At 40.9% G+C, this 25,682-nt stretch overlaps 1 protein-coding gene across 3 annotated transcripts in view; it reads left to right on the top strand.

The window, feature by feature from the left end:
* The window catches only part of FAM169A (family with sequence similarity 169 member A), a 40,105-nt gene extending 15,401 nt beyond the window's left edge, over positions 1-24,704 (top strand). For 2 of the 3 annotated variants that reach the window (XM_032205657.1, XM_032205658.1), the window contains exons 2-13: positions 591-728; positions 2,187-2,286; positions 3,345-3,430; positions 4,784-4,955; positions 7,178-7,357; positions 8,547-8,675; positions 8,885-8,994; positions 18,092-18,146; positions 18,480-18,618; positions 20,553-20,718; positions 21,575-21,781; positions 22,544-24,704. In XM_032205657.1, the coding sequence (XP_032061548.1) occupies positions 591-728; positions 2,187-2,286; positions 3,345-3,430; positions 4,784-4,955; positions 7,178-7,357; positions 8,547-8,675; positions 8,885-8,994; positions 18,092-18,146; positions 18,480-18,618; positions 20,553-20,718; positions 21,575-21,781; positions 22,544-23,089 (2,028 nt within the window). In that variant the 3' untranslated portion in view covers positions 23,090-24,704. The remainder of the gene's footprint in view (positions 1-590; positions 729-2,186; positions 2,287-3,344; positions 3,431-4,783; positions 4,956-7,177; positions 7,358-8,546; positions 8,676-8,884; positions 8,995-18,091; positions 18,147-18,479; positions 18,619-20,552; positions 20,719-21,574; positions 21,782-22,543) is intronic. The other variant, XM_032205659.1, reaches the window with a different exon arrangement.
* The last annotated feature ends 978 nt before the right edge of the window (positions 24,705-25,682 follow it).

Consider the following 25,682-nt stretch of genomic DNA (forward strand, 5'->3'; position numbering starts at 1 on the left):
GATGAATGTGAAGACCTTGTGAGCAAAGCTGGGCTTTGTGCTGAAGGCATGCAGAACGGAAGTGGGGGCTTGCCATGTTTCTGCTGGCTTGTCCCATACAAAAACGTGCATGTGTGTACACATACACAGGCTGAAACCTTCCTTTTCTGCTTGTAAGCAGACTCTGGGTTCATACATCATTACAGACTGGGTGTTAATAGGCACCATCTTCATGAAATAAATGCTGGGGGCATTTCTCCTCCCTGGCTTAGATGCGTAGGACGTGGTCGTTCCTATTTTGTGCCAGTTGCAGATGACACGCAGGTAGTCTGGGGAGAGACAGGGCAAAGGAAGAAGAGACAAAGTCTGTTTTTTAAAAAACAGACCTCAGTGTCCACATCACCTTAGCCCGTGTATGTTTGGAAAAGCAAGCTGTGTAGCCAAGGCTGAGGGATGTGTTCAGTGTTGCTGTTTCATTTGAACAGCCTATCCAGAGAGCAGCAGAAGGGGTTATTTAGGAGTCTGGGTTACAGTTTTAGTAGGTGTGTGTGATACATTGTGCACTGTATCATTCAAACTGTCTTCAGTAATAATATTACTCATTTACCAAGATGATGGCGTTCCCGGTGGATATGTTGAACACCTACAGTCATGAGGAGTTGGAGAGATCTGCAGTGCGCTACTTGTCTGACCTGCGGTATGGGGATCCACATAGTCCAGAATTCTTGTCCCTGCCAGACCACAGCAAAGTAAGAACCAGCAAATACCTCAGTCCCCGTTTTCTTGATACACTTGTGAATTTAAAATGTTTAGAAATAACTGGTTCCTAACTATTGAATTATATTACTATTTTAGCAAAGCTTTTATTTTTTTTTCCAAATTCCTGTTTGTGTATTAAGTTCTACTTTGTTTTATTCTGTAATTACATTTAAATCTGGGCATTAGTGACAATTTGCTGCTTCTAGGCAATGTATCTGTATGCATTAAATAATTAAAAAAAAAATCCCAAACCTTCATATCTAAGCTCACAAAAACCTAGCATCATAACTAAGGGGATCATGATTTGTTGAAGCTAACTGCCTCTATTTGTATCTTAGTCTTTCAGTGATCTTCATGGCTGAGTTCAATTCCTGATACATTCAAGTTTCACTGATTTCAGAAGTGATTCTTTCTTTTTATGCAAAATACTCCTTGCTGTTGTTGGGAGTTCTGGTAGAGGCTGGCTATCACATTTCATGTTTCAAACGCTTATCCATTGAGCATTAAGTTGGCCAGTGTTTATGCTGTCTAGATGAACACTTCTGTTATCTATTCTAACTAGCACAAATATAAACAGTGGTTTGTAGCTTTAATTAAAAATAAATTTGCTGAGAGCATTCTGTGTGGGAATAAAAAATCAATGCTGCAGACTCCATTGCAGAAGCAGTCTTGAATACTTCCCTGCATTTCTGCAGGGGTTGTATACCTAAGTATCTGTCTGTGTTAACATCATTGTTAGTGGCATAGCATAACACAGTCTTTTCAAGTTGTTTTCTGGGTAAGCAAGTCTATTTACTGCACCATTGACTCTTGTCCATTTTTTGTGCATTAATTAAACATTGAAAACATGAATTTAAATAGCAAAACACCTTTTCAAAAAGGGGCATCACCCCCAGAAAGGCGGATTGATTTGACCCTTCTTACACTGTTTGTGAAGGAAAATCAAGCAAACAAATACGGATTTCCTAAAGTGTGTGCAGTTTCAGGGAAGAAGACCCTTTTGAATCAAGCATTCCTATGTTGGCACATTAGTGCTCATGTTAGCAATTGAGCTGTGCCAATTTCTTTTTGTGCCCGCCTGCCTGCCTCGTTCTTTCTGTTGGCTTTGGCAGCTTGTATAGCTGGGGCAGCTGAAGTACTACTGGCTCTTTGCACACCTTACTTCAGTTGTGCACAATAATGCAAACTGCTGACAGCAGAGAGCTGTAACAGGACAAATTACTGTAACTAGGTCTGCCAGAGCTTGAGTCAGAGCTCTTTGTAATGTACTCCCTTTAGGAAGAAACATCTAAAGTGAGGGCCAGGGTCTGATGCTTGTCTTTTACAATTAACCATTAAGCGCTCTGTTTTCAGCACTCATCTTGCTTACCCTGCTAAACATTCTCTGTATATTTTACTAATGTTGTATTAGCAAGAGTCTATTGAAGTATTGTACGCTCTTGTTTCAGATTCCTATTAGCTTGTCAACTGTAGGCTTCGTTCCTCTTTATGGTGAAGAGCAGACACACAAAGTTCTTGCTTTGTTTGCACCAGAGGACTCGCTCACAGGTTTCATTTTAAGATTCTAATCTCTGTGTTGCTGTTTCTTTTTCTGTGATGAACACATGTAACCAGGCCCTTGCTCATTCCATGGTAGTGTAACTTTGCCACTTTTGCGTTTGTTGTTCACTGTCTTCTTGTTCCCACACTGTTCTCTTTGATATGAATTCATGTACACAAATGATTGAGCTTTGCACACTAATCAGAGTAGAACTGGACCCACTGAGTACAGGATATATGTAGCAAAACAACACAGTGCTCATCTGAAAGTACATGTTTGTTGATTATTGTATATATAACCTCTCTAAAAGGAATTTATTGGGTATTCATAGAATCTGTTTATTTGCATACGAATTTAGATATTCTTTATTAGAACTGATTGATCAGTATCAAGTGTAAATTTGTCTTTGCCTTCAGGTCCTTACATAGCTCTAGCCAAGGTGATGCCTCACTGTTGTTTTTTTCCTTTTCTCTCTTCCCCTCCAGTCCTCAGTGTTTCCTTCACTTTCATATAATGCTTCATATATTGTGGCACACACAGGTGTGGCACACACAGGTGTGCCACAAATGCTAGTAGAACAAACTCTTCCTGATCACTAATCACATGGCCACTGGCCTTTTTACATTCATATGACTCCCTAAAACTTGCAGGTTTTGCTATCAATATCCATTAACAACCCAAAACTAAAATACACCTGCCTGCACATGAGACTCCTCGTGGCAGGCCCAGTTGTTAGTGGAAGGCAGTACCAGCGCACAGTGGGGAATAGTGCTTATATCTGAAAAACAGTTTATGTATATCATACTACACAAAACCTTAATCTGATGTTACTGGCTTCACTTTTCAAACAAGTTTTGGACCAGGGACTGCTGCATATAGGGTGGGGGTTATGTAGCACCAGGTATGTTGTACTAAGATAGTAAAAGCTGCATTTATCTAGTGCCAACTAGAAGACACTTAATTTGGTTACTGCAGTGGTATTCCTATTACTTATCAGCTATAATGAATATGTTATTTTGCAATGGTGAGAATCACTAACATTTTGTTTCCCATTGTTTCTCTCAAGCTGTAGCTCTGTATCTCGCTAACCGCTGGTGGTCAATTGATGACATCTTGAGAACATCTGTCCCTTCTAGAGAAGGGCTTCAGCAGGTAAAGCTCTCCGACATTCATCTAGCAGTTGTTCTTATCGTTCAACCTAATGCAATGTAATGGCAACACCTGGTGTATGAGATGCTATGTGCTTTTATTTAATTTGGAAATAGGTTAGCTGCCTTGTGTAAAAAGCAAGGTCAGTGGGAATGAAGGAATAGGTACTTGAGGAAAGGGAAATTTCTTCTGAAAATATGTCCAGAGAAAGTGACTTTTGTACATTAGCGTCATATGCAAGATATAATTATATCTTAATGATGTGAAGATGTTAATTAAGTCCTTACTCTTTAGAACACAGTATGTCTAGTTATACTGAAACGTCTCAGTAGAGCGGAGTGCTTTTTAACAGGAATATGTATCATTCTTACCAGGAGACTGGTAAACTACAATTACTGAAAGGAACCTGTTAGATAGAGGAGAGCAGGAGCTGGTGCTCTGCAGAAGGCAATATGTTAGATTTGGGAATACATTTGTCTGGAATCTGCCTTTTTGTTCGTCACTGAGCTTTGTTATTACTGAGACCTGTGTAGTATGGAGTCTTGTTTTTTCCAGAACTAGAAACATATATTCCAGGAACATTATTCATATCTGCTCATGGAATCTGGGCACTCTTCTCTGATTCTTGGATTAGATTTACTGTAGATAACTTGTTGTGTTGCATTGTTTTCTGTGTGCTCAATAATGATAGGATGGTAAGTACTAAGAAAAGCTTTGTCTTCTACAGATAGGGTAGCTGGGACTTTTGCCTGGGGAAGAGAGGATGGTTCCTCCATTCCTACCTTTACAGTGGTTAGGATAGTGGTGAACTTAATTCGTGAAAGGAGCCCTGCAGGATAGGGAAAAGGATATTGAATTCCTTGTTTCATGCCATAAACTGTTGTAACTGGTTCTTCCACTGCATTGCATCCCATTGTCTGCTACTCTGTGAACAGTGACCGAGCATGCGAAATACTACTGCCCAGTCAGGTTTATCATGCCTTCCTTATAGGACTCCAGTTACCTGCTAGGCTGGAAACTCTGAGGCTGGCATACTGTTATAGTAAAAAACAAAACAACAACAACAACAAAAAAAACAGCTTTCAGTTAAAATCAAAACATTTCCTACCACCACACATCATTGAAGATATGAAAGATCATCTGTCTGTGGTAATGCCTAGTACTTAACCAACTACTATGGCTTCAGAGCATCTCCTTAGCCTGAAGCCTCAGAGCTTTATCCTGCTTTGTACTTACTGCTTCCCTTGACTCCATCTGTAGTTGTGTTTGCATGCAACTTTGAAAATCAAGATCTCTACAGTGTAAGTATCACCTAAACCGACTGCCCTTCTAAAATGTTCTTCTCTGTTTCCTTAGGTGAAATCTGTGGGGGAGAGAGTGGTTCTGTATGTTCTTAATCGAATTATCTATCGCAAGAAAGAAATGGAGAGAAATGAGGTCCCATTTCTTTGTCACGGCAGCAATGACTATGCTAAGATCCTGTGGAGAAAAGGAGAAGCTATTGGATTCTATTCTGTTAAACCTAAAGGTAAAGAACTTAAGTACTGTGGGATTTGGGGAGAAATGAAGACTGGGGATAGGGAGCTTCCTTGAAAAATAATGCATTTAGTAGACCTTACAAGCCTTGCAGGCCTAGTGAGTTGATGTTTTCCTGAATTCATGAAAGGGCAAGCTGCAGTTAAAATTTCTTACTAAAAGCTTATGAAACTTAATTTAGAACAGTAGTTATTAGCTTTCTTCATACCGTACAAAATACATTCAAAATCACAGAAATGAAGTATACCTGAAAGCCTCATTTTCGTTGTAGAACTTCACTTACTGTTGGATTGGAATGTATGTAGTTAGTTTGTTTTCCTTTTATTTATCTGAACTCCAGAGCTAGGTCAAAAAAAAAAAAATCCTGTTTGTCTGAAATGATTGTGGAATATGATGTTACTTTCACTTAAACATTTTATATAATTACAGCATAGGAATCTTGCTCACAAGCACAAGGTTCATCTACACTTGGTGATAAAAAAAAAAAAGATTCCCTTTCATTCTGCCTATTTATTTCCTCAGAGAATACTATTTGGCTAGTAGGTTTATGCCCTTTGTTACAGATTTCAATATTGTTTTTTTCCTGTTTTTCAAAAACATTAGAATTTCATTTTGGTTATTTTGGATTTTATTGTGTTTTTCAATTTTTTGCTGAATGACATTTGGTAATAGAAGAAACTTGACTACGTTGATAGTGTTTTATTAGAATATCATTGTTTGATCAAGAAGGAACAATCAGGCATTTTTGTTTCTTCTGTAGAAAGGAGTGAATGGATTCTGGATTGATTAATCAGCAGTTCTGGAGGCTAGTTTCCCCATCTGACATACATGCATGCCTTTGTAAACTGTTAAAAATACAGTAATAATCTGCCTCAGTCACAGACCTTTCTAGTCTGACCTTAAAGATAGGAAAGCAGCCAGCTAATTTGTTCTGATTGTCTGTTACCTTCTTGTGATTTTTTTTCTTAAAGGATTGAAGCATTGCATAATTTCTCTTTCGTAACATGGTGGTCACAAAGTATTTGCAGTGCTTTTTCTTCTGGCCTTATAAAGGTGGAAATGCGATTAGTGGATGTATTTTTAGTGTATAATAGGGACAGTTGTTTGTGACACTGAAGTTCTGATACGCTTAGTTTGTACACATTTATTATATCTTTCATAATCCTATGCCATTTATTTGTCATAAGTTAGCAGGCAGTTGAAGCCTAATCTTTCTAGGTATTATCAATATTTCAACAGTGTTTGATTGTGCATTGTACCCTCCAAATGAGTAGCTCATGTGAAGAAAGACTCTGGATACAGACGATTAGGAAAGTGTTGGAGCTTGACTAGTATGCTGAAGGGTATCCAAGTAATGTAGCTCTGCCTTCATTTTTCTTGCTTTAAAAATGAGGTGTGTTCATTGGTCTCAAAAGAAAGTATATTATATAGGCAACTAATATGCTTCTCTCTCCTTGTTAGAGGAAGGGGTTGTTTTTTTTTCTACATGGTTCACACCAACTGGCAAAATGAGGGCCTGAAAATGGATAGCTGAAGTGCTGTCCTAATGACATTATATGACATCACTTTGTCACCACTGAGTTCACAGATGCCCTTTGAATACTCTGATACTGAAGCACTTACAGGTTATGATAGTCTGTTTCACCCCAAGTATGGATAATGTGTTATTTAGGCAGGAACTTAAGTGTAAAGTGTCCTAGGATTTTTGTGTTTTCACTTAAAATTTGAAATTATTTCAAATCTTAAATGAGATGAATTGTCATCCTTATATTTGTCCTGAGTAGTTAGGTATTCCACATAAAATTCTGGTTTGATTTTTTTTTTCTTTTTCATCTCCGTTTTCAGTATGGTTTTCTACTGGAACTGTGAGATTTCAAAGTAGGCCTTCCACTTCCTTCTCTCCACCGTCATGTTCTCCCCCATTTATTCTCTTTTGGTACAACCAGGCTGCTTTAGCAGACTTTTCCTAACATATTTATCTATGAGATATCTTAGCAACATTGTGAGCTTGCCTAAAGAGCCAGTAAGTGTCTGATAGCAATTGCTTATTGTTTATAAATGTTATAAATTATTTTTATTATTTTATTGTATGTGATTTATAATTGTGTAACTTGACATTTTAAATAAATCTTTATTTGAATACGATGAAGTCTGTGGTGTAGCATGTCAGTGTTGATGTAATGATGGATATTTTTTCCCTTTCTATTGTCTCAGGAAGTGTTTCTAGGTCTTTTGTTAGTATGTGTTACCAGCTTCCAGTGCTAGACACGGTATTTGTGAGAAAGAAGCATCGTGGGAAAGACTTAGGGCTAATGATGTTAGAAGACTATGTGGATTCCTTTACTGAAGACGCTCTTGGCCTACGGTACCCACTGTCAACCTTCATGTGCACAGGCAAGCTCTTTGATTTATTTGTCTGGTCTTTGTTTTCTTTATGCATCCAAATTATTACTGTCATTGAAACCACATATTTGTGGCTTCATCCTCAGTTTGTGTTAGAAGTTCTGCTCTTCCATGAAGGTTGAAAATCTTGATTTGTTTAAGATGGTGAAGTATTTCCTGATTAGACTAATCCTCTGTGAGATTAAATTATTGGATCTTTGCTGGTTGTCTGCTACATCTGTGCAGTTTACAGATTCATTCCTTCCACACTGGACTGAGTTGTTCCTGTGTATGATCTTCCTACATATTTAGCACCTTTTCCTCGCTCACTTCTAAGCCTCACAAAGTCATTTAATTCCAGCTTTCTCAGATTTTCTGGTCACGTCAGTATACGAGGCTATATATAACTTAAGTGTAAGAAGGAAAAGACTTAATACAAAAAGAAACCACTTCTGGTTCTTTCATTAGCAACCCAAGAGGGTTATGTCATCTAGGTAAAACAAACATTCTGGAAACGATGTTGCTTTGGACAGTGCAGGCAAGAAGCATTTTCTTTCTCTAGCTGAAAGCCAGCAAGCTGGAGGGGAGCTTTTTACAAGGACATGTAGCAGTAGAACAAAGGGTAATGGCTTTAAACTGAAAGAAGATATTTAGGTTAGATATAAGGAAGAAATTCTTATATATGGGAGTGGTGAGGCACTGGAACAGGTTGCCCAGAGAAGCTGTGGATGCCCCATCCCTGGAAGTGTTCAAAGGCAGGCTGGATGGGGCTTTGGGCAACTGATCTAGAAAGGAGGTGTCCCTGCCCATGGTGGGGAGGGGGGATGGTGGAAACAGATGTTGTTTAAGGTCTCTTCCAACCCAAGCCATTCTATGATACTGTTATTATGTGAGGCTGGGATTTTGTCCTTTGGGACTATCCATTAGTAAGGAATCAGGTGAGAAATAAAAGGCTGAAGTTTTAAAACTCCAAAGTGAGTTCATAGAGAAGAAAAATACTTTGTAGTTTTTATTTGCGGTTTAAGAGAGTAATGGAAAGTAAAGGAGTATTATGTTTATTTAGGCTGAACTGATCTGATGAACAGTTCTTTTTCTGGTGATTTGTGTATGATGGAAGATTGCAAAATTTCTTTCAGGAAAAAAGAGGTACAGTTGAGTATATAGTATGCATAATAGGATGTTTTTTCTTATGTTTGCTCAGCTTGTAAGCAGTATTTTGAGAAGTACCCTGGGGATCATGACCTTTTGTATGAAGCAGAAGGAGTTGGATTGTGGTTCCAGAGAACATCCATTGCCACTGTATTGAAAAGGGAAGAGCTCAGAACTAAAGGTATGGATGCTTTGTTTTGATGTTCTCTTACGGTCTGTAAAAGTTTGTATTGTAGGGTGTTTGTTTGACAGTGACGTCTATGAACATTGCCCATGGAGACTAGTAGAAAAATCTTTGTTCTGAGATCTGTGAGATCATATTAGGAACAGTTAATTGTTGTTTAAAGATACTACATTTTTCATCCTGTTGCCTCTTTTAATTGTTAACAGAAGCCTCTGCAAAAGAAAGAGTGGGTGTCCAGACAGAGGATCAGATCGCCAATAATGCAGCGGACTCTGAAGCAAGTGAACAGATGACTGAACTAGAACCACAACTAACTGTAGGTATACAGACTAGTTTCCATATATTAGAAAATCCTGAGAGCTCTTAAGAGTCTTCTATAAACATATAATGTATTTTGTCCTATTTTTCTGACTGTAATTACCAGTTCTCTGTGTTCAGTAAATATTTTTAAATTCTGCAAAAGAACCCATTTCTGAACTTAACAAATGAAGGATTTTAGCAGATTAGTGATTTGATCCCAATGTATTTTATGCATGCTGTATATTTCTCTTTCAAATTCTTGAACAGTCCTTGATTATGTAGAGAACTTGTACTTTCCATGTCTCACAACTGGCTGTGGCAACCAGTCTGACACAACCTATGATGCTTACCAGAAAGCAATGCTCCTCTTTTTGATTGGTTTATTACTAAGTAAAGCATAAAAATAAAGTATAAGAAATTATTTTCGTCCGTGTCAGAATTGAATTAGCTCAAGTCTCCATTATAAAAGACAAGTGCTCTTGGTACTTTTTGGGTGAATGTGAAGTTTTCTACTGAGGTGACAGACTAACTGGGATTAAAAATACACCTTTTCTGGAGGGATGGGGGGAGAGGTCTCTACCTTTTCCCCCTGTGTGCAGAAGGTCTGTGTCACCACTGTTAGTGTTTAATAATTGTTGTTTGCTAGTGGCATAGAGGAGGAAAGTGCTTCAATTGGCTCTAAGATTGAACTGTCTAGAAAGGCTGTTGGACAGAGTCATTGCAGGAGTTAAGGGAATGAGGAAAAGTGCTTATGGAAGTACACATTAACATCACACTTTAATACAATGGAGAGTGTTGGCATGCTAGGTTATACACCACCTATGTAGGAAGACTGCAGCTTTCTGCAGCAAAGTAGTGATGTTTTCAGCCTCTGACCAAAAGCAGTAACTTTTAGTTGTCTTTATTACATACACTTCTTTAAATTGTAACAGTCTTGAGCATAAATCCAGAACTTAGTTTAAGATTAAGATTCCAGTAATGGTCGTATAAGCAAAAAGGTCTTGATTGCATATTTTATTTGTAGAGCTATGTTGATATACTTGGAGAATATAGCCAAGGGATATTAGTAGTTCTTAAGACTTGTGGCTGTGAGTTAAGAATTCAAGCCCTGTCTCTTCTTTTCAAGAAGAGTAAAATCACAGAATCACAGAACTGTAGGGGTTGGAAGGGACCTCAAAAGGTCATCGGGCCCAACCACCCTGCCAAAGCAGGTTCCTCAGAGCAAGCTGCCCAGGTAGGCATCCAGACAGGCCTTGAATATCTCCAGAGAAGGAGACTCCACAACCTCCCTGGGCAGCCTGTTCCAATGCTCCGTCACCCTCACCGTGAAGAAGTTCTTTCACATGTCAGTGCGGAACTTCCTGTGCTCTAACTTGCAGCCATTGCCCCTTGTCCTATCCCCACAAACCACTGAGAAGAGGCTGACTACATCCTTCTGTCCCCCACCCCTCAGATATTTATGTACATTGAGGAGATCCCCTCTGTCATCTCTTCTCCAGGCTGAACAGACCCAGGTCTCTCAGCCTTTCTTCATAGGGAAGATGCTCCAGGCCCCTTATCTTTGTGGCCCTCTGCTGGACTCTTTCCAGGGGAGCCCAGGACTAGACACAGTACTCCATGTGAGGCCTGACCAGGGCATAGTAGAGGGGGAGGATCACCACCCTTGACCTGCTGGCCACACTCCTTTTAATGCACGCCACGATCCCACTGGCCCTCTTGGCCACAAGGGCACAGTGCTGGCTCATGGTCAACCTATTGTCCACCAGGACCCCCAGGTCCTTTTCGTCAGAGTTCCTCTCCAGCAGGTTGTTCCCCAGCCTGTACTGATACTTCGTGTTGTTCCTTCCCAGGTGTAGGACTCTACACTTGCTCTTATTAAATCTCATTTGGTTTCTTCCTGCACAGCTCTCCAGCTGGTCCAGGTCTCACTGAATGGCAGCACAGCCTCCTGGCGTGTCAGCCACTCCTCCCAGCTTTGTGTCATCGGTGTACTTGCTGAGGGCAGACACTATTCCCTCATCAAGGTTGTCGGTGAAGATGTTGAACAAGACTGGACCCAGCACCGACCCCTGGGGAACACCACTAGTCACAGGCCTCCAACTGGACTCTGCTCTGCCAATCACCACCCTCTGAGCTCGGCCAGTCAGCCAGTTCTCAACCCACCTTGCTGCCCACTCCTCTGTCCTACACTTTCTCAGCTTTGCTAGCAGAATGTCATAGGAGACGTTATCGAAAGCCTTGCTAAAGTCAAGGTAGATGACATCCACCGCTCTCTCCCATCTAGCCAGCTGGTGATGCCATCATAGAAGGCAACAAGGTTGGTCAAGCACAACTTCCCCGTGGTGAATCCATGCTGACTACTTCTCATAACCTTCTTCTCTTCCAATTGCTTGGAGATGGCATCCAGAACAAGCTGCTCCGATACCTTTCCAGGGACAGAGGTGAGACTGACTGGCCTGTAGTTTCCCGGATCCTCCTTCCTGCCCTTCTTGAAGACAGGAGTGACATTGGCTATCCTCCAGTCTTCAGGCACCTCACCCGTTCTCCAGGACCTTTCAAAGACAATAGAGATCACATCTGCCAGCTCCCTTGGCACACGTGGATGCATCCCATCGGGACCCATGGATTTGTGTGCGTTGAGCCCACTCAGATGCTCCTGAACCACTCCCACATCCACCGGGGGAGCCCTCCATTTCCCAGACCCTTTGTCCTATTGCTGGGGTGAGGAGTCCTGGGGGAGTGTCCTTGGAGCAAAGACTGAAGTAAAGAAAGCATTCAGTATCTCTGCCTTCTCAGTGTCTCCTGTGAACAGGACACCCCCTCATTCAGCAAGGGACCCACATTGTCCCTAGTCTTCCTCTTGCTGTTTACATACTTGAAAAAAACCTTCTTATTATCCTTCATCTCTTTTGCAAGCCTCATCTCTAGGTGGGCTTTAGCCTTCCTTGTCGCCTCCCTGTAGGCCCTGACAACACATCTCTACTCCTCCCAAGAGGACAGGCCCTTTTTCCACAGTTCATAGACCTTCCTCTTCCTTTTGATCTTATTGATGAGCTCCTTGCTCATCCATGTGCGTTTCCTGCCCCGCTTCCCTCATTTCTTTTTCTTCAGGATGCACCGATCCTGAGCATGGAAGAAGTGCTGTTTAAATGTAGCCCAGCTCTCACAAGCACCCTTGCCTTCTAGCAACCTGTCCCATGAGATACTCCCAAGCAGGTCCCAGAAGAGGTTGAAGTTGGCTCTTTGAAAGTCCAGGGTAGCAATCCTGCTTTTAGCCTTACTTCCTTTGCCTAGTTCCATCTGGAATTCCACTATCTCATGGTCGCTGCATCCCAAGCTGCCCCCAACCTTCACAACCCTAACAAGGCCATCCTTGTTGGTAAGAATGAGGTCCAGGAGCAATCCCGCCTCATTGGCTTCTCCACCACCTGCATCAGAAAATTGGCCTCAACACAGTGTAGGAACTGTTTGGACTGCTTGTGCCTGGCCGAGTTGCTTACTCAGCAGATACCTGGGTAATTGAAGTCCCCCATGAGGACCAGTCCTTGTGATCCTAAGGCTACTAGCAGCTATTCCTAGAAGGCGTCATCGACTTCCTCCTACTGATCTGGAGACCTGTAGTAGACCCCCACCACCGTGTCTTCCATACCAGCCCACCCCTTAATTCTTACCCACAAGCTCTCCACTTGTTCTTCACCCTCCCCCAGCTGGAGCTGGGTACACTCTAATTGCTCCCTCACATAAAGGGCAACCCCACCCCCTCGCTTCCCCAGCCTGTCTTTCCTGAAGAGGACATAGCCCTCCATGACTGCATTCCAGTCATGTGAGCTGTCCCACCATGTCTCAGTGATCGCAATGAGATCGTGGCCCTGTGACTGAACACAGATCTTGAGCTCATCCTGTTTATTTCCCATGCTCCGTGCATTGGTGTACAGGCTCTGTAGGGAAGCAGCAGGTGCAGTTACCCCTGGGGGCATGCAAGAAGATACTGGATGGGGGATCAGGAACGGTATCTTCTCTGAGGAGCCCTCAGACAATCCTATGTGAGAGCTCAGAAGTTTTTCCCTGTCGTCAACAGTGACAGAGGTGACAACTTCCCCCAGACCTTCTCTGTCACCTTTAGCTCCCCTCCCTTCCCCCATCAAACCTAGTTTAAAGCCCTGGTAATCAGCCCAGAGAGCTTGCTCCCCAACACACTTGCGCCCCACTTGCTCAGTTGCTGTCTGTCCATAGCCCACATACCAAGCCTCTCAAAGGACGGCCCAAGATCAAAATAACCAAATCCCTGGTCCAGACACCACCCCCTCAGCCAGTCATTTCCCTGTCCTGTTCTGCTCCTTCTATCTGCATCCCAGTCACCCAGCGGGAGGACAGAGGAGAACACTATCTGCACCCCCGATCCCCTCAACAACCTCCTTGGGGATGCAAGGTCCTTTTTAATATTCTTCATTTTTCTAACACAGTTTCCTGGGATCCAACTTGAATGACTATGAGAGGATAGTAGTCCTCCGGTTTAATGAATCATGGCAGAGCCTTCCTAATATCTCTGACACGTGCCCCAGGAAGACAGCACACTTCTGGCAAGGTTATTTGGGTGGCACATAGGAGCCTCAGTGCCACTCAGCAAGGAGTCCCAGTCACCAGGACTCTCCACTCTTTTTTTTTTGTGGCATAGGTTACAATACGGTGCTCCATCCGGCCCTGATCTGATCCTTATGTTCTGCACTTCCCCCAGTCTTGACTCTCTTCTTGGAGTTGCTTCCCGGGTTTGGACTACTGTCCAGACCCTCAGCCTCTTCCACAACCTCCCTGAGAGCCTCAGATCTATTTCCCAGGGACACCGTGGAGGTAGGTGGCACCGTGGGTGTTGGGGTCAGACATCTCTTTCTGCTCTGAGCCGAGACAAGGGTCCAGCCCCTTGTCTCTTGCTGACAGTCTGGCCCTCTGTTCCGCTTGTGTTCAACGGGAGCAGCCTCTACCCCTTGTCAGGTCATAGGAGAGGGCTGCTGAGCAACAGCAGGGGTGGGGAGACCCCTCCTATGTGTCACCCTCAGAGACTCCCTCAGGCCATCGATTTCTCGCTGTAGCCCAGCCACCTGCTCGAGGAGTCCCTGAAGCAGGGCACACCTGCACCCGTGACAGTGCTCTCCTCCCTCACGGCCCAGATGGGCCTCCAAATTCCGGAGTTCCCCACAGTCCCCTGTCTGGGCTGCCGCCTCCCCCCTCAGGGGGTCCACCTGAGTGCCCACATGTAGTGGTTTAACCCAGCTGGCAGCTAAACACCACACAGCCATTTGCTCACCATCCCCTTCCCTCTCTGGGATGGGGGAGAGAAACAGAAAAGTTAAGCTTGTGAGTTGAGATAAAGACAGTTTATTAAGACAGGAAAGCAATAATAACAATGATGATAATAGTACTACTACTAATAACGTGTACAAACAAGTGATGCACTTGCTCACCACCCGCTGACCGATGCCCAGCCTAACCCCGAGCAGTCCGGCCTCCTCCCATTGCTAGCCTACCCTATATATTGTTTAGCATGATGCCAGATGGTATGGAATACCCCTTTGGCTAGTTTGGGTCACCTGTCCTGGGTCTGTCCCCTCCCAGCTCTTGCTGCACCCCCAGCCTGCCTGTTGGCAGGACAGAGCAAGAAGCTGAGACATCCTTGGCTTAGTATAAGCACTGCTCTGCAACTATGAAAACATCGGGGTGTTTTCAGCACTCTTCTCATCCTAAGCCAAAACATAGCATTCTACCAGCTACTAGGAAGAAAATTAACTCCGTCCTAACTGAAACTAGGACACCACGTGAGCCCAGAGAGGCAGCATCTCCTCCATTTGGGTTCAGGTCGCTGGCTCAGACTGACCACTGTGACGGGTACCCACCATGGAGAGGTCTGGGTTCTCCTCCCTGCCCCGCACAAACTGCCTGCACTAACTGCCTGTGCAAGCTGCCAAGCCGGTCCTGTTAGCATATAAATAATAATAGATTAGAATAAATATATAGAATATATATTATATAAATATATAGAATATATATAGAATAAATAATAGATTCCAAAGTGTTCCAATGCCTTCCAGGTAAGTAGAATCACTGGCATTGCTCTCCTTGGCACCTGTGCTATCTGTAGGGAGCTCTGCAGTGCTTTGAAAGCTGTTGGATCACTAAACAAAACAAAAATAGCCCACCTTCCCCCAAACATGAAAAAAAGTTTTCCAAATACACATTCACATTTCACATCCTGTTTTGTATGTTTTAATATTATAATAATTTATCATTAGTCTATAAATTCTTATATATTTAAAGCTTATTTAAAACTATTTCAAGGAACTGAATCTGGACATAGCCACTTGTTGCTAGCTTCCTTGGGTAGTGCTTAAAATGAGGCTGAAAAGGCAGCAGAAAACCTGGATGTGGCTTATTGCTAGTCCTAGATTACTTGCAGCAGCTAAGAGAGCAATATGTATACTTCTATTTCAATATGTATAGCTTGGATCCACTTCAGTTGTCAAGTGCTTCACTGCTGAATTGTCTTCTAACTTTCAGAAAAAATGGAAATACAGGGGTGGTGTGGACAAGTGAGGCAAAAGAGCTCTAGAGAGAGGGAGCTCTGATATAAGCAGCATCTTGTGCTGACACACATGTGACCTGCATCACCGCTGCATCACTACACTCCGTTTTTCCTTGTCTGATCTCTTTTTAATGATAACTTCTGGGTTGCCATATTTTCAATTTTTACCATATGCATGATAAAAATTAGACTACAAAATACAATACAAGTATAACGCTAAGTGTCCTGTTACATTTTATCAACTATGCTAGTGTAGATCTTTCATTTCATGGAGAAAAGAAAAAACTCCTAGCATTCTGTGAACGCCTTCTATGAACTTAATGGTTAGGAAAAGCTTGGTAGTGTTAATTATGATGTCAAATTATTTTCAGTGTTGGGTCCAGAAGTAAAATTCAGGAGAAAAAAAAAATCTTGCTTGTAGTAAAGATGATTTAAAAAAAAAAAAGATCTGTTAAGATATGCCCATAAACTTCTTAAGATAAAACTGTTTGTTAACTTCATCCCTGTCAGACCCATTACAGTTTTTAGCCAGTCATTTGAGAAATGATTTTCTGTTCTTAATTGAAATCGCTCTTTGTGGACTCGTCACTGCCTGCCTGTTAGAATGCAGTCTGCCACTGCGCTTTGACAGCTTTCTCATTAAGCCATGTAGTATACTTGACCCTTCCTCTACCTAAGTGTGTTCTGAAGTGTGCTATTTCAGCAGTGAAGTACTTCTGTATGCCTTCCATGACAGATGACCTGCCTTTTCTTGGTCATCCAGCATCCCTCAGGCTCTGCCAGGCCCTCTTCACACTTGCTGCTGGTCTCACCGTACACTTGCTTCCACCGTCCTGCTACACAGTTGCCTCACCAAACAGGAAGGACTTCAAAGCTGCCTTTGCATATGACCCTTGCTCTCTCAGCCTCTCCCTAACCTGTTCTATCTGTCTCAGTCCCAACATACAGACACCTGTTATTCCCATTCCCATGTGACAGAGACAAGCAAATTATAGTTAATACGCTTAGGGATAGACATGAGACATAGGGGGCCTGGGCTGGAAGAGGCCAGTGCCATTATATGAATATATCTGCATTTTGTACCATAAGCAAGTGATAGATCAGATTTCTTCCTAGTCAAAATTGGTATTTAGAATAGGAAACAAATGTTGTTGAAAAGTCTTTTTAGGGCAGTATTTGCATCTGGGAATATTTTGCCTGCTGTCTGTTTTTGCTAATCCAGTTTAGACTTGTGTTAACAGTGATAGTATATAGATACATTTAAAAAAAAAAAAAAAAAAAAGAACAACACCTTCCCTGTTGCATTAAAATCATTTGGGCCTTCAAGAAGTAAAACAACTACTATATGTACTCCTACTACTGTATGTATGCTTTGTTCACTTAAAATAATACCTCTGTTAGGACATACTTTTAAAATAGATTCAAAAGACAAAAAATTATCTGCAATTCAGACCATGCCTTAATGTGGATAGCTCTCACAGTTTATTAGGACAAGGAAGTAAATATTCACATACAAAAATTCTTGTTAGCTGCAGTCCACTTCTCTGTTGATCAAAATATGTTTGCTACAGCAATGCAAATTGCTTGCAGATTTGTCTTGAATATATTTTAAGGTGTATCCTTTGTGCTGCAAAAGGTTTGGGTACCTTTAAAGGAGATGCTTTTAGCACTGTAAATACGTAGATGATATGTAGATATATTTGTGATGGTTTTACTGTGCTGGGCAGCTAAACACCACAACCGCTCTCTCACTCCCCCTCCTTAGATGAGGAGGGGAAGAAGTAAAGCAAAGAACAACTCACGGGTTGAGATAAGGATAATTTAATTAAAGGGAAATAATAATAATTAAAGAAAGATTATTATGAACTAAACAATTTAACTAAAGGGGGGAAAAAAAGGGAAAGGGGAAAAGGCAGGGGGAAAGGAAAAAAAAAGGAGGAAAACAAATAAACAAATGAAGGCAATGTGGAAGTGCAGAGGAAAGAAATTACTCTCTACGTCCCACAAATGAGCGATGATTGACCATGTCCTTGAAGCAGGGCCTCAACGCACGTAGCTGGTGTTTGGGAGGAGGACCGATGTTTTTGCAATGAGAGCCCACCCCTCCCCTCTTCTTTCCGTTTCCACCTTTTATTGCTGAGTGTGACATCATCTGGTATGGAATATCCCTTTGGTTGGTTTAGGTCAGCTGCCCTGGTGATGTTTCTCTTCTCACTTTTTGCCCACCCCTTAGGAGGGTTAGAGAGAGGCCCGATGCTGTGCCAGCACTGCTCAGCAGCAGACACAACACTGGTGTGATAACACTGCTGTTCCAGCTACAAGTGCAGAGCACAGCACTGTATGGGCTGCTGCAGGGGAAGTTAACATCCCAGTAAGACCCAGTACAATACTTTAAATTAAGGATGGTTGTAGCCACTCTTCCATAGGATCACTACCATAAAATTGTAGTTTAGAAACATGCAACCACAGCTGTGGAGGTGAAGGTGTTTTGGTCAGTTCTTAAGTTTGTAAAGTAACATTGGTATTGCTTTTATTTTAGATTGACTCTCAAAAAGGCAGAGAATCATTAAATGTCCTTGCAAACACGTCTGAAGGTAAGAGTAACTGATTATCAGTGTTGTGATTATTATGGATTAGCAGGTTAGCAGGCTCTTTTACTGCTTTTGAGCTTAGTGTGCTCGTCTGCAAAGTGTATGGAAACATGCCTTCCTCTAAAGTGTTACTGCTCAACGCAAACATTTGAAAGTCTTTGGAGAAAATTATTATGGGTATTAATAACAAATCTATGCATGTATATCCAGAGAGGAAGGGTTAGAGTGAAATGTTGGTTTACTTGCACTCGGTTGTTTTAATGAAATATTAGGGAAAAATTATTTGCAGATCTTAGACTGCATTTGTTTATTTTTACTTATTTGTTTTTTCTTAAGACCCTGGTGTTGCACTCATTTCTATTCGGACACGAAGCAGTCGTTTAAAACATCCCAGGACAGGAAAAAATAGCCAGGATTCTGGACCTGAAACTTCCCAAGGAGATGAGGAAAATGCTCATTATGTGCCAAACCGCAGGTAAGGGAGCCCGTATTTTATTTTTTTTGTTCTGTTGCTTGGGTAGTCACACACTATAGCAGTCTCTCCCAGTGTGATATTTGATGTTTCTTCTCCTGTATTTCTACTTCTGCTTGTTTACTTGATTTTTCAAATTACTGAAAATAAAGCATGGTGTGAAAAAAAGAAATTGAGACCTCACGTGAAGAGTGATTGCGTCAAAATGTCTGCTTCACTGAAATCTCGAAGGACGTGGGAAATGATAGTAGGAAAATTGCAAGGAATGAGGGTATATTTACAAGTTCTATTATAGCTTAGCCTTCATAAGGGTAAAAACATCTCTAGTCACACAGTATAGTTTCTTGCAATAATGTAACTGGACAAATATTTGCAACACTACGTGCAGACCTCATTAGAGTTCCTTTTCTGACCTTATTCTGGTGGCATATTGTTGTGAAGTAGTCTGACTGTTTGGTTTGGGAGCTGGTTACTACTTGTCATTTAACAGAGTTACAGAGAGCCACCCCTATTCAAAGTAAAGTTCTCGTTCAGACAAATCCTAATTTAAAATCATCATAAAAGAAGAAAGTCATCTCCAGCTTAAAGAACATTCTTCCGTGTAGTAACTGTGAAAATGTGTGTAAGATGTGAGCTGGGAGCTGAACACCATGCAGCTGTTCGCTCACCCTCCCCCCTCTGGGATGGGGGAGAGAAATGGGAAAGTGAAGCCTGTGGGTTGAGATAGAGACAGTTTATTAAGACAGAAAAATAATAATCATCATAATAATGATAATAGTACTACTACTAATAATGTGTACGAAACAAGTGATGCACAATGCAATTGCTCACCACCCACTGACCTATGTCCAGCCTAACCCCGAGCAGCCGGCCCCCCACCCCGCTGGCCATCCCTATCTTTTGCTCAGCATGACCCCATACGGTACGGGATGCCCCTTTGGGCAGTTGGGGTCAGCTGTCCCGGGTCTGCCCCCTCCCAGCTCTTGCTGCACCCCCAGCCTGCCCTCTGGCAGGACAGAGCGAGAAGCTGAAACGTCCTTGGCTTGGTGTAAGCACTGCTCTGCAACAATTAAACCATCAGCGTGTTATCATCACTCTTCTCATCCTAAGCCAAAGCATAGCACCCTACCAGCTACTAGGAGGAAAATTAACTCAGTCCCAACTGAAACCAGGACACAAACAACAAAAAAATACACCTTTTGAGCAACTGAAGATTTTTCACTGTGAGATTGAGAAGCGGCCTCCTGCAACTCTATTACATGTACCTGTATATATTGCATATATGCTTGTATATAATATTTTCAGTATGTCTAAGTTTCAGCAGAAAAAAGAACTGAATACTTGGGATGGTGTTACTGCCCTGCAGGTGCAGTAGAGTTTCATCTTCAGGTTTTGGCTAATTTAATACCTAGCTTGTTTGAATCTTCTTCAGCCATGATGTTTGTCACCTGAAATTCTTTTCCATTTGTGGTCTTTGTAGAAAATGTATATTCAGTAATTATACGAACATACTTGCTTACATAGCTCCATAGCTTTAAACTGTTTCTGTAGTGAGGCTGGGTGAAGTTGCTTTCGTTCATCCCTTTATAGCTTTCAAATATGTTATTGCTTTCTAGATGTAAAGTAACACACTTTGTTTAAAATAACTTATTTCTGACTTTTCACATAAAATGGAAAAGAGATTACTTCATTCTATAACTGCTATAGCAACTTTGCCTAGTTGAGATATTTCTCCTAATTAGTAATTTGTCATTTTTAGACCTGTTTAGTTTTATGGATTCATATTTCCTATGGCAAGTATGTGATGTAGAAGTTCAAAATCAGTCATGAAAGACTTTCCCTGCTGATTTATGTATTAATCTAAATTATGCATTAATCTAAAATCATTATGTATTAATCTAAAAGACTTAAGGGTTATATGTTAATACCTGCTGCAGGCTAGAAGTTCGTGCCAACCTATTTGAACACTTTGAAGCCCTTTCAGAAGAACCTGAAGAGAATGTTGACGAAAGCAATGAGGAAACGATCACTGAAAACGAGGACCAGTCTGTATCAGAAATTGAGTTACATATATCGCCATCTGAGAAAGTGAGTGAGAAGGAGGTGAGCTGGGTGTTACCGCCGTGGAGGATGGGAAGTTTGGAACATAATTACAGTTTCTGTTAAAAATGGTCCTTGCTGCCTTGATGGATGTGGTTATTGACTTTTCAATTTCTGTACCAATGCTTGGTTGAGTAGTATATCTGAGAACCAAGAGCTAGTATACAGAATTAGTGCCAAGGGAAAATTCCTTGCAACAATAGAGTTCATAGGATTTTCAGAAAGGTGAATAGCTGGTCTACCAACCTGGCTTTCTTAATTGATTTGTTCTATTTAAAAATTGGAGAGAAGTAGTGTAGGGTCACGATCTGATCCTGTACTTCCAGTAAGGGGGGAGGGGGAAAAGTTTCAATGAAGAAGTTAATAGCTGATAGGCTTCAGTGACTACTGTTGATTTTTCTTCTCCCTGTAAAGCTTGTCTGACTTTGTTCAAATCCAACTTTGATCCACAAAGACTTGTTACTCAATTGATTTTAGATCTGGGAGTGGCCTCTGTGCCTAGCAATATGTCCAGGATTTTCAGTTCTTACTGATTCGTGAGAAAGTGGACCGTAAACTGTGCTGGGTTCACAAACCAGTATTTCAAGGAATGATTGTCGTATATGTATTCTACTTGGCTTGGCTGTTTACCATATAAGCCATGGTTGGATATTCAGTGCAGGTGACAGCACCAAGCTAATAATGCTGGCCAGGTAGTTGGATAGCTACTCTGCTGAGCTCTGTCTTCTTGATGCACACTTCTAGGTACCCAAGTTAGCTGCTTTTCATATCTAAAATAAAAAATTAGGTCGCAGACATACCAACTAGTGTTTGGGAACAAGGGCTGAGCATAATCTTGACTTAGAAATGTGTTTTTTAGGAAACTCCATCTGAATCTCTTAATGGTGAAGTAGCAGAAGACACTGGGAAGACCTCACTTATGGCCGAAGAGGAAACAGCAAATGAAGCTCTAGGTGGTGAATCAAAATTGCAGTCTGAGAGTCAAGGAGAAGAACCTGTAACACTGCTCGTTCCATTAATCCTTGAATCTCCAGCAAAACCTGCAGAAGATACTGTATCAGATAAGGTAAGGGCGTGGAAACAAAACGTTTTTTTCCTTAAGGATGTACATATCCTGCTGTTTTTTCTTGTGTTAAGTAAAAGATAGAGGGTGGCCCCCCTCATCATGTGAAATTTTGGGGAGTAGCAATTCTTAGGCAAGATGTTGTAGATATATTAACAGAATATACTAACATTTCTGTTTTAATACATGGAAATAGGACATATATTTATGTGACACCAAAAAGAAAGCTCCTTTGCTCCAGTTTGCCTTGGCAGTAATGAAACAGCTATTTCTCACCTAAAATTTTAGGTGGATATAATTAAAAGCCACATCTGTATTTTATCTAGTAAGTCTGCCCTGATGAAGTGTACAAGCAATTAATTTCTAACAAAATACCCTTCTAGAACACAAATTTAACTTTTGTGTGTTTTTTTTTTTGTTTCTTTGTTTATAGCACAAAAGTGGATTGTTATGCTAGCGAAATAAATGTATCTAAAATAAAACACTTTATATTTTTTGTTATTAACTTCAGAACATGTTTACTGAACAATTTTTTGAATAGTTTGAATAGAAAATAGAAGGAGGACTCTTAATATCAAATGCAGTTCACAAACTAGTTTTTTGCAACAAGGAGGAGATTATTGGTTTGACTACGCATGCAATACCAGAAACTGCTTAACACTAAAATATCTGCTTGTAGTTGTTAGCTAGGGGTGGTAGTCATTCAGCTGCTTGTTAAATCTTAAGTTAACTGTCCCTCTGTGTTGTTGCCCTCCCACCCCTCAGGCTGTAAATGCAAATGATTCGGAAGCACTAACTGAAGAAAGTGCATCAGTAGAGAAGGAGGGTTTAGAGGAAGACCAACAAGAATCTGAGAAGAAAAAGTCATCCACTGAAAATGCAGTTGCTTCAGCAACAAAGGAAGAACCCTCAGACAACGGTCTACCAAACAATGTGATAACTGAAGCAGCAGGAGAATCTGTTTCTGAAAATGTGTCACCCAAAACAGCTTCCTCAGTGGAAGATCAAAATGAGGAAGCAGGGCACAACTCACAGGATGCCCCTGATACCTTGGGTCAAAGCTCTTTGATAGTGGTGGAACTGGAGGGTGTTTCTTTTCAGCAGTCTTCTGGACAAGAAGGACAGAAGAACCAGTTAGAAGAGCACTTGGAAGAGTCTGCTGATCAGTACACACAGACAGCAGCAGAACGGGCTGCTGACAGTAGCTCTGAGGAAGCAGAAATTGAGGTACCCATTGTGGATCGGAGAAATTTGCGAAGAAAGGCCAAAGGTTACAAAGGTCCTCCCAAGAAAAAAGGAAAGCCAGCTTAAAAAATGAAGTATTGGTTGTTAATTCATATATTTGTAAGAAAGTTGTTATTTTGTGTAAAACACTAGGTGTAACTAAACCATCTGAGACACAGGACACACATGTTTAAAATGCTGGGTTGGACGTCATTTGGGGATTCATCATCTTTACTCAAATTCTCTTGAATTTTTAACCAGTAGACATTTACTTTCATACTCTGATGAAGCTCAACAGCCAGTCTCCTCCTTTTATAAAGGATAATGCCAAAAAAATACAGCTGTGCTAGTAAAGGAACAGTTTGCATATTTGAGGTGGCAGTCTTGGAAGAAAAAACAAAGCGTGAAATCCTGGCTCTGTTAAGGTCACTAAAATTTCCATAAACTTCCACAAAGCCAGATATCACTAGCATTTTTTTCTAACCTTGCATTCTCTACTCTGGAGAAGAGCAGAACAGGAAACTTATTTACTCTCTTCTTGTTCCCTTCCCATAGGCTTTCTCAGATGAGATTAAAAGAATGTAAGATTCTGTAATTCTAGATCTCAATATACTAGAAGGTGCAAGTCATTAGATCAAAACAACATGAGCAGCATCTGTCTTTCACTAGAGTCAGATAGGAGAGAATGGCTCTACTTCTGATTCCCAACTATTTGCTAATCACTGGAGACAGCAGAGTCACCCATAACACCATCAACACAGCATCTACCATAGCACACAAAGATAATTAAGATTTTAATGTGAAGATTTAGAGATGCCTACACAGTAAATTGCATTTGTAGCTTCCAAAGTGAGTGTCTTGCTAAGTGTAAGTGTCTCCAGAATGTGTGGAGTGTAGACTCCAGTACACTTTTGGAATTGTTTGACAGCCTTTCTAACTACTTGCATGTATTGAATGGCTACTTGATTACTTTGTTACATTACAGGACAAGGATATGACAGCTTTTGATCTAATATCAGTCTGAATGGAAGTGATGGTTGTATTTTCCAAACACTCAGCTGATGCTGTGGAGTAGCTGTTGAGGTGTTGTCTCTGCCAGGTGTGTGACTCCTGTGAGCTCTGGCATTTCAGGTGGTTGTGACATTCATTAGTGTGGATGTTTCAGCAATTTTTTTATTTTTTTGCCAAACACTATGCCTTTAGGAGTTTTGAGGGGATAGCTGAAAATAATTATGATTCCCACTTTCTTTTTATAACTTGGGTATAATTCCTGGGGTAATATCTTCCCAGTTTATAGCTTTTATTAAAAGCAGGAATTAAACTTTGCTATATGCAAACAGAAATGTAAACAGGCTATTCATGCATGTTTCCCTTCAGAGGTTAAGTGATTTGCTATGTGCTTCTTTCAATAAATGAAGCTCCTCTTGCAATGGGTTAAAAACTCAGGAGTAAGAAAGAACAGTGGTTCTAATAACGAAATCACACAGCTATTTGCCCTGCTGTATACCTTTTCCAGGATTAGTGAACTAGTCTCCCACAGTGTCTTGAGAGTAGAGGGTTTCTGGAAATTGCTGTTCAGGACTTCTAAGGTTCACTTGAATAGTTGCAATGCTGTCTTAATTCTTGTCCCTCTGTGCAGCTAATTTAAGAATCTGTTTTTCTCATTTTATGCTTCTACAGTTTAACTGTATTTATAAAATATTTTAACTGTATAGGGTACATGCTTACTATTTATTTCAGCTGAAGTGCAATGCTTTTTATCTGTTCGAAGATTATTGGGGGGGGGAGGGGTGTGTGTTTTGTTTGTTTTTTTTTTATCTCCAGAAACAAGTTTTACATAATCTCTGGATTCAGGGTGCATGGGATCAGAGTTAAATCTGGGTTTCTTGAAGTGCTGAACACAGTTTTAACTTCCTGTCAATGTACATCTACTGCTTATTAACCCTGTGACTGATACATATTCAAGATCTTACATGATTGTTTGTGAACATATTCAAGTGAACCTTAAGATTTTTTTTCTGAAACTAAACATTTTCTATGAAACACTTGAGACAGAACTTATCTATACTATGGCTTCTCTTTTAGTGCTAAGATTTATTGTAGAAAAAGTTGAGTAATAGTTAGAAAAGCATCTGTTGCATTGCTAAGGATGGGATTTGTGAAACTTAAAGGTTGGTTGTATACAGTATATCATGACTCATGTTCTGTTTGTTAGACCAATCTTTACTAGACGTTAATCTGTTAAATACTTCAATTGATACAAAAATGTTCGCTTTAAGTTAAGGATTCTGTTGCTCATGAAGAGTGAGTCCCAGTTACTTTTAGGTAGATTTTTAATGAATGTTATCACTTGTATTCCTTGTAAGGTTGGAAAACACTGTGAGAAGGTCATTTCACTTACCAGGCTCTTTCTTTACATGGCCAAATTTGAACTAATTTCAGTTAGTATCTTACTCCTAGGACATTTGCATATTAAATGTAGAAATACTACAACAAGATTGTTAGATGAGGTCAGTCTTGGTTTCTACTGAGAACAGTCGTATTTCTGATCCAATTTCAGTGAGTCAGAGTCTTAAATACTGAGCTTAAATTCATATCTTTAAGTGTATTCTTGAGTAGCTACCTCTATATAACCGGGGTACCTGAGGTAGTAAGTGTCCAGATTATTACCTACCTAATG

Source organism: Aythya fuligula, chromosome Z (assembly GCF_009819795.1).
Source record: "Aythya fuligula isolate bAytFul2 chromosome Z, bAytFul2.pri, whole genome shotgun sequence".
NCBI lineage: Eukaryota > Metazoa > Chordata > Aves > Anseriformes > Anatidae > Aythya > Aythya fuligula.